Genomic DNA, 13,844 nt, shown 5'->3' with positions numbered 1-13,844 from the left:
ATTTTAAGTTCGAAGAAATAGAGTTTTGAGTACCTATTTTTGTTCCTTGTTGAATATATTAGAATATGTGGAGTTTGGCTGGCTGTTGTTAGTAGAAACAAAAGAATCATTTGTTTGAAATCATTTGAAGATGATTTCTAGAAATCACGAGCCATTAGCGCATATACTTTTTCAATTGATAAAGTTTAGGATGGCCCCAACATCACCTTCCTCTGATTTTCTTTTAACACGACCTTAGAAAGGTTCTCCCTAGTATGAGGGAGAGGTTTTGTGCCTAAAATCTTACATGAATTTCATCAAGATCATTATTTAGTCCCATGAAGAAGTTAAATACACGTTTCTTCTCGATGATCACTTTGTAGAGTGCTTCATCACCATGACACTTCTAATCAAGGACTTTAAATAGATCCAATTGCTACCATTTGTGTTTGAAAGAGTTGAAGTAAAGTGTAACGAATAAGTCACCTTGTTATATTTCATGGAGGATTTTCTGCATTGAAAAGAGTTCTGATATATTTTCATAACTTGTATAGGTTTCTTTGGAAGCTTCCTAAATTTCATTAGCAGTAAGTAGAGTGAGAAATTCTCTCCAAGCAAGATAATAAAGAAGTTGATAAACCATTACCTTGACATATTGTTATCTAGTTTCCAAACCTTATATGCTAGATCTCCTTTTTTGGTGTAGTTCTTGATCCCGTAAGGCAGTCATATGTGCCTCTTCTATTGATGAACACCGTTAGGAAATGTAACCTTTGAAAATATTTGTGGCCATTGAGCTTGTGCTGTGATTGGAATAGTATTATTTTCAGCTCCATTAGTAGGCTGAGAAATAAGAGGCTCAGGTTCAAAGGTGAATTCAGACATGGTGGATTATCCTCCAGAGGCCATTTCATATATTATCATCTATATGGCCAGAGCATAGGACAAGGCAAGCTGGTTTATGATGCAATGAAGAAATAGAGAATAAAAGAGGAGAAAATCATTATGATACAATGCAAATATACATTTTTATTCGCTTCTTGTGAAAATCATTACAATATATAGAGTTCAAGAGGCTATTTGCTATCAAGTATTTAGAATTTAGGGTATTTAAGATTTAATGTAAAATAAATATAGTATATTTGCAATAGAAAAATCCCAAAATGATCCCAAACTATTCATGCGTGGCCAATTCAGTCCTAGAGTATCATGTTGCTCCAATATAATCCATCGGTTATAAAAAATTGATTTAGAATAGCCCCTCATGTTGTAATTGTAATATAAAATTGATTCCAATTTAGTCTCAAAGGGGCCATTTTGAATCAATTTTAGAAAGCTGAGATACTAAATTAGAGTCAACGTCATACTCTGAGACTATAATGATCATATGCGAATTGTCTGGGGACTATTTTGAAATTTAACCGGTATTTGTAAGACTAAGAAGTTGTTCGGTTGATTGAAAAATAAATCTTTGAGATCACTTTGTTTGGTCTAAATTAAAATAATTTAAAGAACCTAGGGTTAGGACACGACAATTGGGTTTTGGAGGTTGACAATACCAGGATTAAGACAAAATTCGGCATGGCGTGGAAGAACCTAGGGTTAGGACACGACAATTAAGTTTTGGAGGTTGATCATGCCAGGATTGGGACAAAATTCGGCATGGCATGGAGGGGGCAAGGTCGATAGGGTTGCGCTAGCGTGGAGAGGGACAAATGTTAGTGAGGTCGTGTTCATATAAATAGGGGTGGATGTTGGCAAGGTCATGTTGACTAGGAAGTCTTGTTGGTGCGTAAAGTGGCGGATGTTGATGATGTTGAGTTGACTCAGAGGTCTGGTGGTATCGCGATGGTCACATTGTTGTGAGGTGTCACATTGTGTCATGATGTTATTGCAAAACAGTGTATTTAGAGGTTGCCATATTCTGGCGAATTCTAATTTTTAAGTCACTTCATTTGGTTTACTTTATTCTCGCAATACTTGCAGCTAAACAGCCCCTAAGACCCAACAATGAAAGAAAATGAACCTAATACACGCTAACCTGGAATTAAGTAATAAATGATGTCAAAATTTAAATCAAAGATTAGGCAGAGTTAATATGGAAAAACAATAATGGAAAATATCATGGAGCCATGGGGGGGACTGTGACTGCTGTAATTATTCCTTTGGTGTGTGATTAAATAAACCTCATTCGTCTGGCACCATTTTAGGTGATTGACAGTAAACGTCAACACAGTAATGTCCAAATTTGCTTCCAGCCATGTAAGAAAATTGACAATAAACAACCACACATTACTGTCCAGATTTGTTTTCAACCATATAATTACTATCCACTTTGCTTACACAGATTGATCCGTTAGCCGTGTAATTACTGCTTTCCGGAAAACACGAGAGGAAATATATACATGCATAAACTTGGGTAGTATTGGGTAGTTTATGCAATTTATAAACGACCCAATAAGTTGAATTTTTCCAAGAAAGGCAAGCCATAAATTTCTCCTATGGCAAGCCATGGTTTGCATCAAACCGTCCAGATTTCCAACAATTCAACTAAGCATATGCATCTTTCTTCAATTGAGGATTTTGAGAATTGATCACGTTTGTTGGTTTAAACAATTCAATATCTTCCATGGTTTATATTTTTAAGTACGTACACCCACAAATTAAACCTTGTACACTTATAAAAACTTAGAGGCTTCTATATGCCATTAGACTTTCAACTTTTCATCATCAAATTTCCAAATCAAGACAATGATAGGTTCTGCGACATAAACTTTGTGTGTAAAGTTTTTAGTCAAGATGTGGCCAGGCCTTTTAAATTGGACATGGGGACTATTAATTGGCCGGTGTTTGCAATGCCTTTCAAAAGCTCAACCTGGCTAGTTCCATGGGATCATAGTCAACTTTTATTTTAATTGGCTCAAGTCTAGTTCATTTTCATTATTTTTATTGAAACAAATTTTATCTCTGGCAATCTGCTGACCTTCGGTTAAGAAAGTTGATTTAATTGCCTTTGTTTCTTGCTTGACCTGTTCTTCATAAATGTGCATTTATGATTCTTTACTTTATTATGCACGTGAGCTATGCTACTGTCCGAACATCGTAAAATTCTTGCTGTATTTATCTAATTTTTTTGTTTGGGATGCACTGAACCTCCCGTTCTGTTTCTTTTGCATGATGCAAGTGTTATTCAATGTAAGTATTTGTTTCATTCGTAACTTTAATCAGTTCCTATTCTGTAGAGGTACTCCGCCTATATTTTAAGCACAAATTGGAGGAGCTAAATACCATGATAGCTGTCAATTATAAAGATGGAATGGAATCTTTGAATAATGACAGAAATCTTAAGTATAATGTTCCAGATGAAATGAACATTGATGGGAGCCATCCTGAATCTGCCGTATCTAAGAACTATACTTTGGTCAAATGTATTGGAAAGGTTGTTCTTGATCTTAGAAATCTTGGGTTTACAGCTTTGACTGAAGATGCTTATGCTTCTTCTATCATTCAGCTTTTGAAGGTTAGTGTTTATTGGGCATCATCAATTACTTTTTAGTTGAATCTCCATGCCAAAATATTTTGTTCCTGTACCTCACACTCTCTCGGTTTCATATAGACGTTCATGTGCATATGAACTCATTCAGACATGCACAAAGAGTGAGAGCTTACAGGTGCCTTTTACTCCCTGAAACAGGCCAAAGTTCAAAACTTAGCTGTTGATGATTATAGGACCCCTGTTTTGCAGTCTATTAAGGAGTGGATACAGGTATGCTTTTAAATAATTGTCAATATATGCATTAGGAACTGAGGAATTAATGTGATTATTTTTGTTTTTTGTCCACATTAGGTTGCTTGTGAGCTCTGCATTGTAAATCATCTGTTGATAATCCAAACGTCTTTTATGTTAGCTCTATTTTTTAGGTTGATGGTTATCTAAAGCATGTTTGCTTGTGTATCATTTAACTATGACGAGACATAACATGAGTTCATGTCTAGTATTTTTTGTTTCCATTAGAGGAATTAATGGTAATCTGAAGCTGCTGGTGATCCAGCAATCCTTAATCTATCCTATATTCCAACTAGAACTCATATGTAGTCTAATAATAATGTAGTTTGGTTTAACCTAACAACATAGTGTGCCAAATTTGACAAAATTTGACCGATGATGTATTGGCATTCCTTGAAGGAGATATAATTTACAGTTTTTCATGGTTTAAACATTTATGCAACTGCATTCCTTCGTGTTAACTTAATTCCTGAAATTAATGAGATATGAAGTGTTGGTAATGCAGTATTGAGAATATGGTATGACTATTCAGCCAATCCAGTTTTGACATGTACTCTTGGTCAACAACTGAATCAAACCACGCAAGAATTTAGCTGAAAATAGTGGACTAAAAAACTGGAAATGGAAGACAAGTTTATGCAGATTATCTTTGCCTACATCCACTTCTAGGAATGTAAAAGCTCAGTGATCTTCCTCCATCTTGTTCTTTTTCTCTTCCTCTCAATCTTTTTGTTCAAAAGTACTTAACCATATTATCTTTTCCTATGGCAGGCGGAGGAAAAATTCAATAAAAAGCCCCTTTTAGGTTTCTTTACAGAAATTAAGGAGATGAAAATGTTTAAAATTTGGTTGAGTCTGTATCATATAATAGACTTCAAACTAACTTTTGAACCTGTAATAATCCAGATCACCCTTCTGAATTTGTACCTATATTTTAAAAGAAATATTGGGCTTTGCAAATTATCAGCTTTCATTATTAATTAGAATTTTATTTCCTTTATACATAGGGCTTTCATTATCGATTATTGATTATTGAAGTTATGATAAATTCAATGAAAATTTCCTATACCCATCTTTTACAAGCTCGTAACTGGAAATTAGTTCATGACTTTTTAAAGGTTGGAAGCATTGATAAGTAAAATTGAAATATTAAAAGGTCTTTACTTAAATTCATGGCCGTGACAACTTCCTCTCGGCAATTTAAGTTTTCAATCCATGCTATTCTTGAGCTGTTGCAGTCGTCTTCAGTAGTTGTTAAGCCATTTTCATAAGCATGTTGCTCATGATTATCCTATATCTATTAACGTTTACATCTATTTTGTATGCTTCTTTCAGGCTGTTCCACTCCAGTTCCTGCATGCTCTTTTATGCTATTTAGGGGACTCGTTTGACAATGATGTTTCATCTGGCCCTATATCACCATTGGCTTCACGCCCTCTTTCTTATCCTGGTATTGATGCTCCCTCTGAAGGGCTTGTCAGGTGGCAGTTACGGTTGGAGTATTTTGCTTATGAAAAGCTACAAGACTTGAGAATCGGGAAACTTTTTGAAATTATTGTTGATTACCCTGACAGGTCGTAGTTGACTTTTTTTGGTTAATTTAGCAAACTAACAATTCTTAAATTATATTAAAATGCGGGCATATATAATACATCTTTTGAATATTGTTATTAACTTATTTCCCCAATCACTTACGTTATGTATGCAATTGGTGGCTTTTTTTAGTTCCTGATACAATGTAGTACATAGATGAGAGGTCTTTCAGCAGCATCATATTTTCATGTTACATGACTCATGCCTCATTTTACTGACTTTTGGCTTCTTGGAGGGATAAACATGGTAATTCTACTAGACATATCCTTTCTTTTCTTTGTTGAGCATCTTTCCTAATATATCGATGTAAATAAATTTCCTTGATGAATCTGAATTAAATTTTGTTATTTTCATCTATTCGGCTAATCGCAAGGCTTTTCACTAAATTCTGCCAAATAACTTGTGACAGCTAGCCATCATCGCATCATCATTGGTCTTATCCCAAATGTTTGGGATTGAAGATGGATTTTTGAATCCTCTTTGATTCATTCTTGTGCAATATGAGGTTCTAACTTCATTTTGCACAAGTTCATATAACGATGTTACTTTTGGCCTAACCTTATTTTACTTTCTATTCAATGATTCAATCCATATTAGTTCTATCTTCTTATCTTATTGGCTAATCTTTTTTCCCACATTTTACATGTTCAAACCTCCTAAATTTATTATCCATTATTTTTACTTAATAAATGCTACTTCCAATTTTCTCATAATATAATCATTTTTCAATAGGTTATGCATTTATCTCAACATTTCCAATAAGAAAATGACTAAAATGGTCCCTTGACTTTTTATGAAAGATCAAAATAGTTTCAACTATATTAAAGAACTATTTTGATCTCTTAGCTCCTATTGACTGTCAATTAATAGACCGGCACCCACACACGATCCATGACACAAACCCACGTTCCCACGTTATGGAAATAACCACCACCTCAGTCGTATAAAAAGAACGAAGAGACGAGAGAGGGACTTACGCTCACTTGGCAATTGAATTCGGAGAGCTCTCTGACTTTGGTGATTTCTTTTTTCCTCCCAACAACTCGTGAACGAGACTTCGCTCGTTCGCCTCCTCTTGCATACGCACAGACAACCGCATATCCGCGATCCTTCTCTGACCGCACCTCCTTCGGCGAATTCGAACGAAACCCGACACCATCCCAACTCCCATCCACACAGACGCTAGGTCATCTTCGGCATTTATGTTCGCTTGCCCACATACAAAGAACTCGGATAAATCTCCTTCACTTGCTTTTGATCTATACAGTCCAAGCACCCACACGCTTGATCGCACACTCACGATTCACGAAGCCTTCTACCTGCACGTTGCCTGTGTCCATCATCCTCTTGATCCGACACCTATTCACGCGAACGAAACCCCAACGCCTGAGCCGTCCGCCCCTTTGTTGTCAAAATTTTGAGTAAGTGAAGGAGAGGGGTTTGTTTATATTTACTAATATATAATAATAATAATAATAATAGCTATAATAAAGAAAAGTGGCGTCGTGATCAATAATCGGAGCTTCAAAAGACTATTTATGTGACCCGACAACGTCCCGAAGCCCTCGGCTATTGAATCCTATTTGGCTGGGTAGGTTTGAAAAGGCAAGTGCCCTCCCTTACCTCCCCTCGCGGGGAGGGGACATCGGGAGGTTGCCGAAATTTCTCCAAAATTATCGTATTGAACTTGTACAGATTTTGGAAATATTGAAAAACATTCAATTTATTAATTTAACTTTAAAAAAATAATTATAAATAGCAATTCTAAATTTCTAATTAAAATAAACTAAATGCTTAAATGAACTAATTAATTGATTTTTAACAGTAAAATTAAAATCCAAACTAAAGTTCAATATATTGGAATTTTTAAAATTTAAAACTTAAATTAAATTAAACCTTTAAAATAAAATTAAAATTCAAATTTTAAACTAAAATTTAATTGATTTAAAATTCAATTTAATAATTAACTAAAATAAAAATCAAAACTCTAATTAACTAAACCATGCAATTTAATTTAAATCTTCTTATTTGAAATTTTAAATCAACTAACTTAACTTGGAAAGAAAATCCACTGGGCACATCAAGTGTTCCCTTGCTCAGCTACCAAAAAGATCTCTTCATGATTCATCTCAACGAACACTGATATCCCTAATAGAAATAAGTTTGTTCCTAATAAAGGAGGAGCTTGGTGACAATTCATACGTTATAGACTTGCTCGACCATAGATCTTCAATTTTAGAGGTATCATTGAATATCGTCCATTTGTTGCTATCATCGAGCTCTCTATAAGACTAGGGAGATTGATGCAGTAACCTGCTTATTTTCGTTATCTTGCTGCCCACATCAAATGTTCCTTGGCTCATGCTATTTTGCAATGATTAATCCTCTATTATTTTGCTTTTTTCTTTTTTCTGATTTTTTTGTCTCACTTCTAGTTTGTTTGCCCTTTTTTCCAAACGAATATTTTAGGTGTGGTTTTTAGAAGTGTTTGATATAAAATGACTACAAAGGGGAGCATATAGATAATTTTTGCTTCGATAATATTCCGAAAGAGTAGTGAAGGAACTCTTTTTTTCTCATGCTCCATTAAAGGTTGGGATCCTCCTCCCTTCACCGAAGGTTGACTTTATTTTCTCACTATGTTAGGTTACATCTCTTATGACATAGTACTCATAAGAAACTTTTTCTCCTTAGTCACCAAATTTTAACTCTATAAAAGTTGGATCTTATCATTTTCCCATTTCTCTAGAGTCCTTAAACCTATCACATCTTAACATCACTTGATATTGCAGCAATCTTGTCAATACTTAGCAAATTTTTATCATTAAATGACATATCAGTTATTTTTTTCATGCTCTACTAATTCTAGACCTCTTTTCTTTTAAAGTTTCTCTTCATATCTCTTACTTTTTTTTACTGTAGAAGATGCATAAAATCTATGAGAGATGCCAACTGTAATTATAAAATAGCTTGCACCAAGGTATATTTTAGATATTTTTTATAAGCATCTATTTTTCCAGTAGGTCCAATACAACTAGATTCGAACTTATGGTATGCCTTAATGTATTTAGTTTTGATTGAAAAGTTTTTGATCACTCAAGGGTTCTAGAATTCATCATAAATCTTCTTAACAAACAATTGAGCATGATGTTGACTATTGGGTCAAGTTATGGATTAGTACCTTGCAAATTGAGCTGAAGCTTTTGTTTTGTATTCAAGTTTATGGTGTCCTCCCGTCTTCTCTTCAAGTTGAGGTCCTTTTAACCTTCTATGGATGGATTCAGCTTGCTAAATTTTGTCCTCTATCGTTGTTCATGCAGCTCTCCCGCAATTGAAGATCTAAAGCAATGTCTGGAGTATACTGGGCAACATTCAAAACTTGTCGATTCATTTATTTCTTCATTGCGATATCGATTGCTTACAGCTGGTGCTTCCACTAATGACATACTGCACCAATATGTTTCAACCATCAAAGCACTTCGAACTATTGGTCCAACTGGTGTATTTTTGGAGGCAGTAGGAGAGCCAATAAGGGACTATCTGAGGGGAAGAAAGGACACAATTAAATGCATTGTTACCATGCTTACTGATGGAAGTGGGATAAACCCTAGTGGAATGGGCAATACTGGTGATAGCCTTCTTGAAGAATTAAATAGAGAGGCCGAAAATCAAGAAACTGCTGATACTGATGACGATATAAATGTTGATGATAAGCAAGCATGGATTAATGCTGAACGGTATTTGTTCTTTTAATTATTAAAATTAAAAACATTACATGATATCCTTATCATATTTGCTATTATTTCTTTATCTGTAAACTGAACAACTTTAGATGCTTGCATTTGTTTAGTCCATTCATCTTCTTTTTTCAGTTGGGAACCTGATCCGATAGAGGCAGACCCGCTAAGAGGTAGCAGGCAAAGAGGGAAGATTGACATACTTGAAATGCTGGTCAGCATAATTGGTTCAAAAGATCAGCTTGTTAATGAATACCGTGTGATGTTAGCAGAAAAGCTTCTTAACAAATCTGATTATGATATAGACTCAGAGATACGAACTCTAGAACTCCTTAAGGTTAGTTCCTCTTTTGTTTAATATATTAATTGAGGAAAGGAACATTTAAATGTGTATAGTAAGAAAGTGAAGGCAGAATGTGAAATTTTAAGTAGTTGACGTTTCTTGCTACAGTATTTTACTTTAATTTAATAGTAAATTTACTTGTACTGTCTGATCAGATACACTTTGGAGAGAGCAGTATGCAGAAGTGTGAAATAATGGTCAATGATTTGATCAGTTCCAAGCGGATGAATGCTAATATCAAGGCATCCAAATCTCAGCTCGCTATGAATGGTATAGGAACTTTCTTATAAATGGTAACTGTCTATTTATTTACTGCTTTATTTTTATTTTAGCTGTTTCTTCATGAGTGCCTAGGTTCTGAGCAAGGAGAAAGCATGTCTCTGGATCTTGTTGATGCTACAATAATTTCTTCGAACTTTTGGCCACCAATTCAGGTATGAGTCTCAGATTAGGATTAAGTACTTTATCGGCATACATTGCCTTAAATCTTCTCGAGAAATTTATGATAGTTAAAAAAAAATTATACAACCTCTTACATTTCATGCATTAACAGTGAAGCTCTATCGAGCATACTCACCATTATTATGAATTGAAGTTATACTCATAATCATCTTAATCTAGAATGAGATATTGTTGTTTTTGGGCCAATGAATTCAAACATTATGGAAAATTTAATTTGAAGTCTCCTCTTTGTTATGGAATTGAGGCAAATAAAATGGTAAAGTGAGCTGCGAGCTTACACATGCGGCAATTAGGTCCTTTATTGCTTAGTAAATGACAGCTTAAGAAAAGCCAAACCCCATATTTGTGAGATTTCTTGATGTGTAAGATAGGGCTCAGGATTAGTTGCGTTATCCAAGTAGACTTTATAGACTTGTGTTGGATGTTTGTCTAAAGGCACGAATTTAAGTTGACCTTAGCTAAGAGATGGCTTTATGCTCTATCAAGCGTTCTTTATGATTCACTCTACTAAGCGGATTTGGGGCCATTGTGGGATATATGGTTGTTGGTTATGACCATAATTTAAAGGCACCATTTTGTAGCTAATCATTTAGATAGATAATCCTTGTCATAATCATTTATTTGTGGGTCCATTTGGCGACTAAATAATTGTTTGAATACACGTCCCTCATCCTTGCTGACGAGTGGTCTTTAAGGAGTGAGCGTAGTGATACGTTTGATGAGATTTTGAATCTTTGTGAGCTGAGGTCATTCTTAAAGTTATCTCCTGTAAGGCCGGAGTAGTGGATGGTTGTTTCTTTTTGCTATATGGGGCATATTTCGCTTGAACGCCATATATTTTATAATGATTTTTTGGATTTCTAAATTTTTATTAGGATTTGAATCTTAAATTATTTTGTTTTGAGGTTTGAGGAAATTTTGAAAATAGTCTCATTTGATTGATATTTACTTTCAAGACGATCATATCAAGGTATTTGTATTATTTTTATTTTGTTACTTGAATCCTATTAAATATGCTTGCTTGCTTAAAAGGGATCAGGTTGGAGTATTAATTTTATGAGCTATTATATGAGTGGAGTGACCCCAGGGGTTTATATTTTGTAATAAATTTTCCTTGTAAGAGGTGTTGAAGGCCTAACATAAATCTAAACATAATATTCTTGTGAATTTTGCAGTTGTATGCTCATTCATGAATTTACTTAATTAAAATGAGAATATGATTTGAACCTTTTTGAAATTAATTGCTCAAGCATCAAGGTTTCGAGTCTTGTCAACTCCAATTCTTAATAGTACGAGGGTTAGAATTGAAATTTATAACTTACAACTTAACTCTATTAGCAGGGCGGCCCTCTTGAGTGCTTGTTTATATGTTAATGGATTTAACTTTGAAAAAAAGAGTTTGCGAATTTTAAAAATATATTGCATTTTTTATGGCAATTGCATGCTTCTCAAGGCGATGAAGTTCATATTCATATTAATTTGAGTCCATACAACATTCTCGTAGTTAAAATTTATGCATTCAACACGTTTATTGGAGCAGATGCAATCGAGTAATTTTAATGAGTTTTTCTCTAGGATGGTGTTTACATATTTTGATGCATTTGTGTAGTGCAGTTACACATTTCACTATCTTCTTGCATGTTTTTTTTTTTTAAATTTATTTGCATTCTTTTCTATGTGCTTATATGGTGCATTTGTACTATGCATTTGGAGAACGTGCAGGAAAATTTGCCTTCAGTTATTTGATGCATCATACACATTATGTAGAAATGGTTTTATGACTTCTGATGTGCAATAGTGCATTGCTTTGTTTCGTTTTTAAAAAAATTTATTTAAGGTGCGCATAATTCATTCATGGGATGCGCACGAGTCCCTTTTAATGATTAAAAATTAAGTTTGTTAGGGGTTATTTGATTTGAAGTAAAAGTGGTGTAAAAAATTTCAAATGTAGGGATTTGAAGAATATTGGTGTTTGGTTTGATGTAAACCAAATGCAGTGTAAAGTTTGGTATATTTGAAATTCACCCAGTTGTTCATTTTTGGTATATTTGAAATTCCTTCTATTTGGACGATTTCCAAATATGTTAGAACTTCATTTCCTGCCGCCGCTTCCCTTCACTGCTTGCACCGCCGTCCGGAACCCTTGACTGCTGTTAGCCACCATCGTTGCTGATCACCATTAGCCACCACTGTTGGTGACCGCCGCGGCGGCCGCCATTGCTAGTTATACTTTATATTGCATTCATTTTACTTCAAGCAAACAAAAAAGTAATTCTCCACATTTATTTTACACTCATCCAAATAATTCCAAAGTATTTCAAATACACAACATTCCTTTTTTAGCCAACCCAGCAACCCCTTAGGGTATTTGTGTAACCTTTGAGGTGCAACATGTTGGACCATTTTACTTTGTTTGAAAGCCATTCTCATGAACAGATGGTTATTTGAGTTATATGAGTGTCTAATGTAGCAATTATTCACTTGAATGCATTTTCATTGAGTCTCGCTCATGACTTTCATTTTGAATTCATTATTGCTCGCAATCTTTTCACTTTTGCATATTTTGCATATTTGGTTGTGTCACAAGCTAAAATATTTCATTTGTTTTCAAATGTACTTACCTTATCTGTGTATGACCTACATTTGATTTGGGTGGATCCCACATGGAATCATTTTTTTTTCGGTTGTAATTAGGAATTCATTTCATCGAGTGAGTTCTTAAGGTGTTTTGATTGTTTAGATGAGTTCTTTAGTACAATCGAGAAGACATGTTCTCGCTAGTAGGGGTGTCAATTAATGACACAATCCGAAAATCCGACCCATACCCATAGGTAGAGGGAGGGGGGGGTGGTGGCAATGTGTTTAATATAAAGCCTAAAGCAATTTTTTTATAAAAAAAGTAAGACTGAGGCATAATTATCTGGTCACCATTTTTACTACATGTAGTATATTCATAAAAAAATAGTTACAAATTTATTGATCAATTTTTTTTTGTCAAAATGGATCTTAAAAGTATTGTATTTAATTTGAGATATGTTTAATATACATTTTAATTGAATTTTTTATGTTTTGCACTCATTTTAAAGCAATTTACATAAAAATTTTATCATTATTTTTATAAAAAATAAGACATGACAATTCCCTAATTTAACATGCAAGAATATGCTTTAGACTTTATTCGGAATAGTAATCATGCTAATTTTCACAATAACTTTCTTATAAAAATTTTTACTCTAGCAACAATATCATATTACATGCCCAAACAGAGACCACTCCCAAATGGCTTTCTGTTACGAGCGGACCGGTCCCTTCTGGACCGGTCCGATGCTATTCCAGGCGGAAACAGCAAAAAGGGGCGGAACCCCCTGTGGACCCCACGGTTGCTGAAATTAATTTTGGGAGGGAGAATTTTGAATGAGGGGCTGTTTTAGGAAGTCCATTATGGTCCTTTATGATTAATTTGTATAATTAGGAGATGAGGGGGGAAAGAGAGATCATCTGGAATTTGAATGTAATTTGAGATCTAGGTTTTCTTGCTTGGGCTCTTGGCGTTGCCGGAGATTGTTGGAGAGTTGTTCTTCCTCTCGAATCGAAGAACATTGTATCTTGCTTTCGTTTTGATCATCTACTAGTGGAATATAAGTCCATTGGGTGTTTTTCTCTCAGATTTCCTACAGTTTTTCTACTGTTTTCCTGCGATTTGGGCTGTTTTCCTGCAGAAAACAGCAGCTCTATTGCTGTTTTCCCCACTCGAGTCGATAGGAAATACTTGGATCTAAGTATTTCCTATCACTTTCTTTCCCTCGACCCAAATTGCCTGCTTCGTTTTCCCTTTTGCTCCTCTCTCGCAACTCATAACCTCGAGCACGACTTTTGTTTTCCCTTTCGGTCCTCTCTCGCCATGTTATTTGCATTCTTAATTTTGATCTTATAACTCCTCTTA

The 13,844-nt window shown here is 34.6% G+C and overlaps 1 protein-coding gene across 6 annotated transcripts in view; it reads left to right on the top strand.

Annotated features, from left to right (window-relative positions):
- Window positions 1-13,844, top strand: part of LOC110113203 (anaphase-promoting complex subunit 2) — a 44,614-nt gene that overhangs the window by 11,785 nt on the left and 18,985 nt on the right. For 5 of the 6 annotated variants that reach the window (XR_003699723.1, XM_028692219.1, XM_028692218.1 and 2 more), the window contains 7 exons: window positions 3,222-3,499; window positions 3,674-3,745; window positions 5,102-5,343; window positions 8,680-9,096; window positions 9,232-9,433; window positions 9,595-9,709; window positions 9,794-9,873. Coding sequence is in view for 5 of the 6 variants with exons in the window: in XM_028692219.1 (XP_028548052.1) it covers window positions 3,222-3,499; window positions 3,674-3,745; window positions 5,102-5,343; window positions 8,680-9,096; window positions 9,232-9,433; window positions 9,595-9,709; window positions 9,794-9,873 (1,406 nt within the window). In the remaining variant the exon portion in view is untranslated. The remainder of the gene's footprint in view (window positions 1-3,221; window positions 3,500-3,673; window positions 3,746-5,101; window positions 5,344-8,679; window positions 9,097-9,231; window positions 9,434-9,594; window positions 9,710-9,793; window positions 9,874-13,844) is intronic. The other variant, XM_020845668.2, reaches the window with a different exon arrangement.

This window comes from Dendrobium catenatum, unplaced genomic scaffold (assembly GCF_001605985.2).
Source record: "Dendrobium catenatum unplaced genomic scaffold, ASM160598v2 original_scaffold_144855, whole genome shotgun sequence".
Taxonomy (NCBI): domain Eukaryota; kingdom Viridiplantae; phylum Streptophyta; class Magnoliopsida; order Asparagales; family Orchidaceae; genus Dendrobium; species Dendrobium catenatum.
Note: the sequence above shows the minus strand (reverse complement) of the source record. Positions and strands in the feature narration are given on the sequence as shown.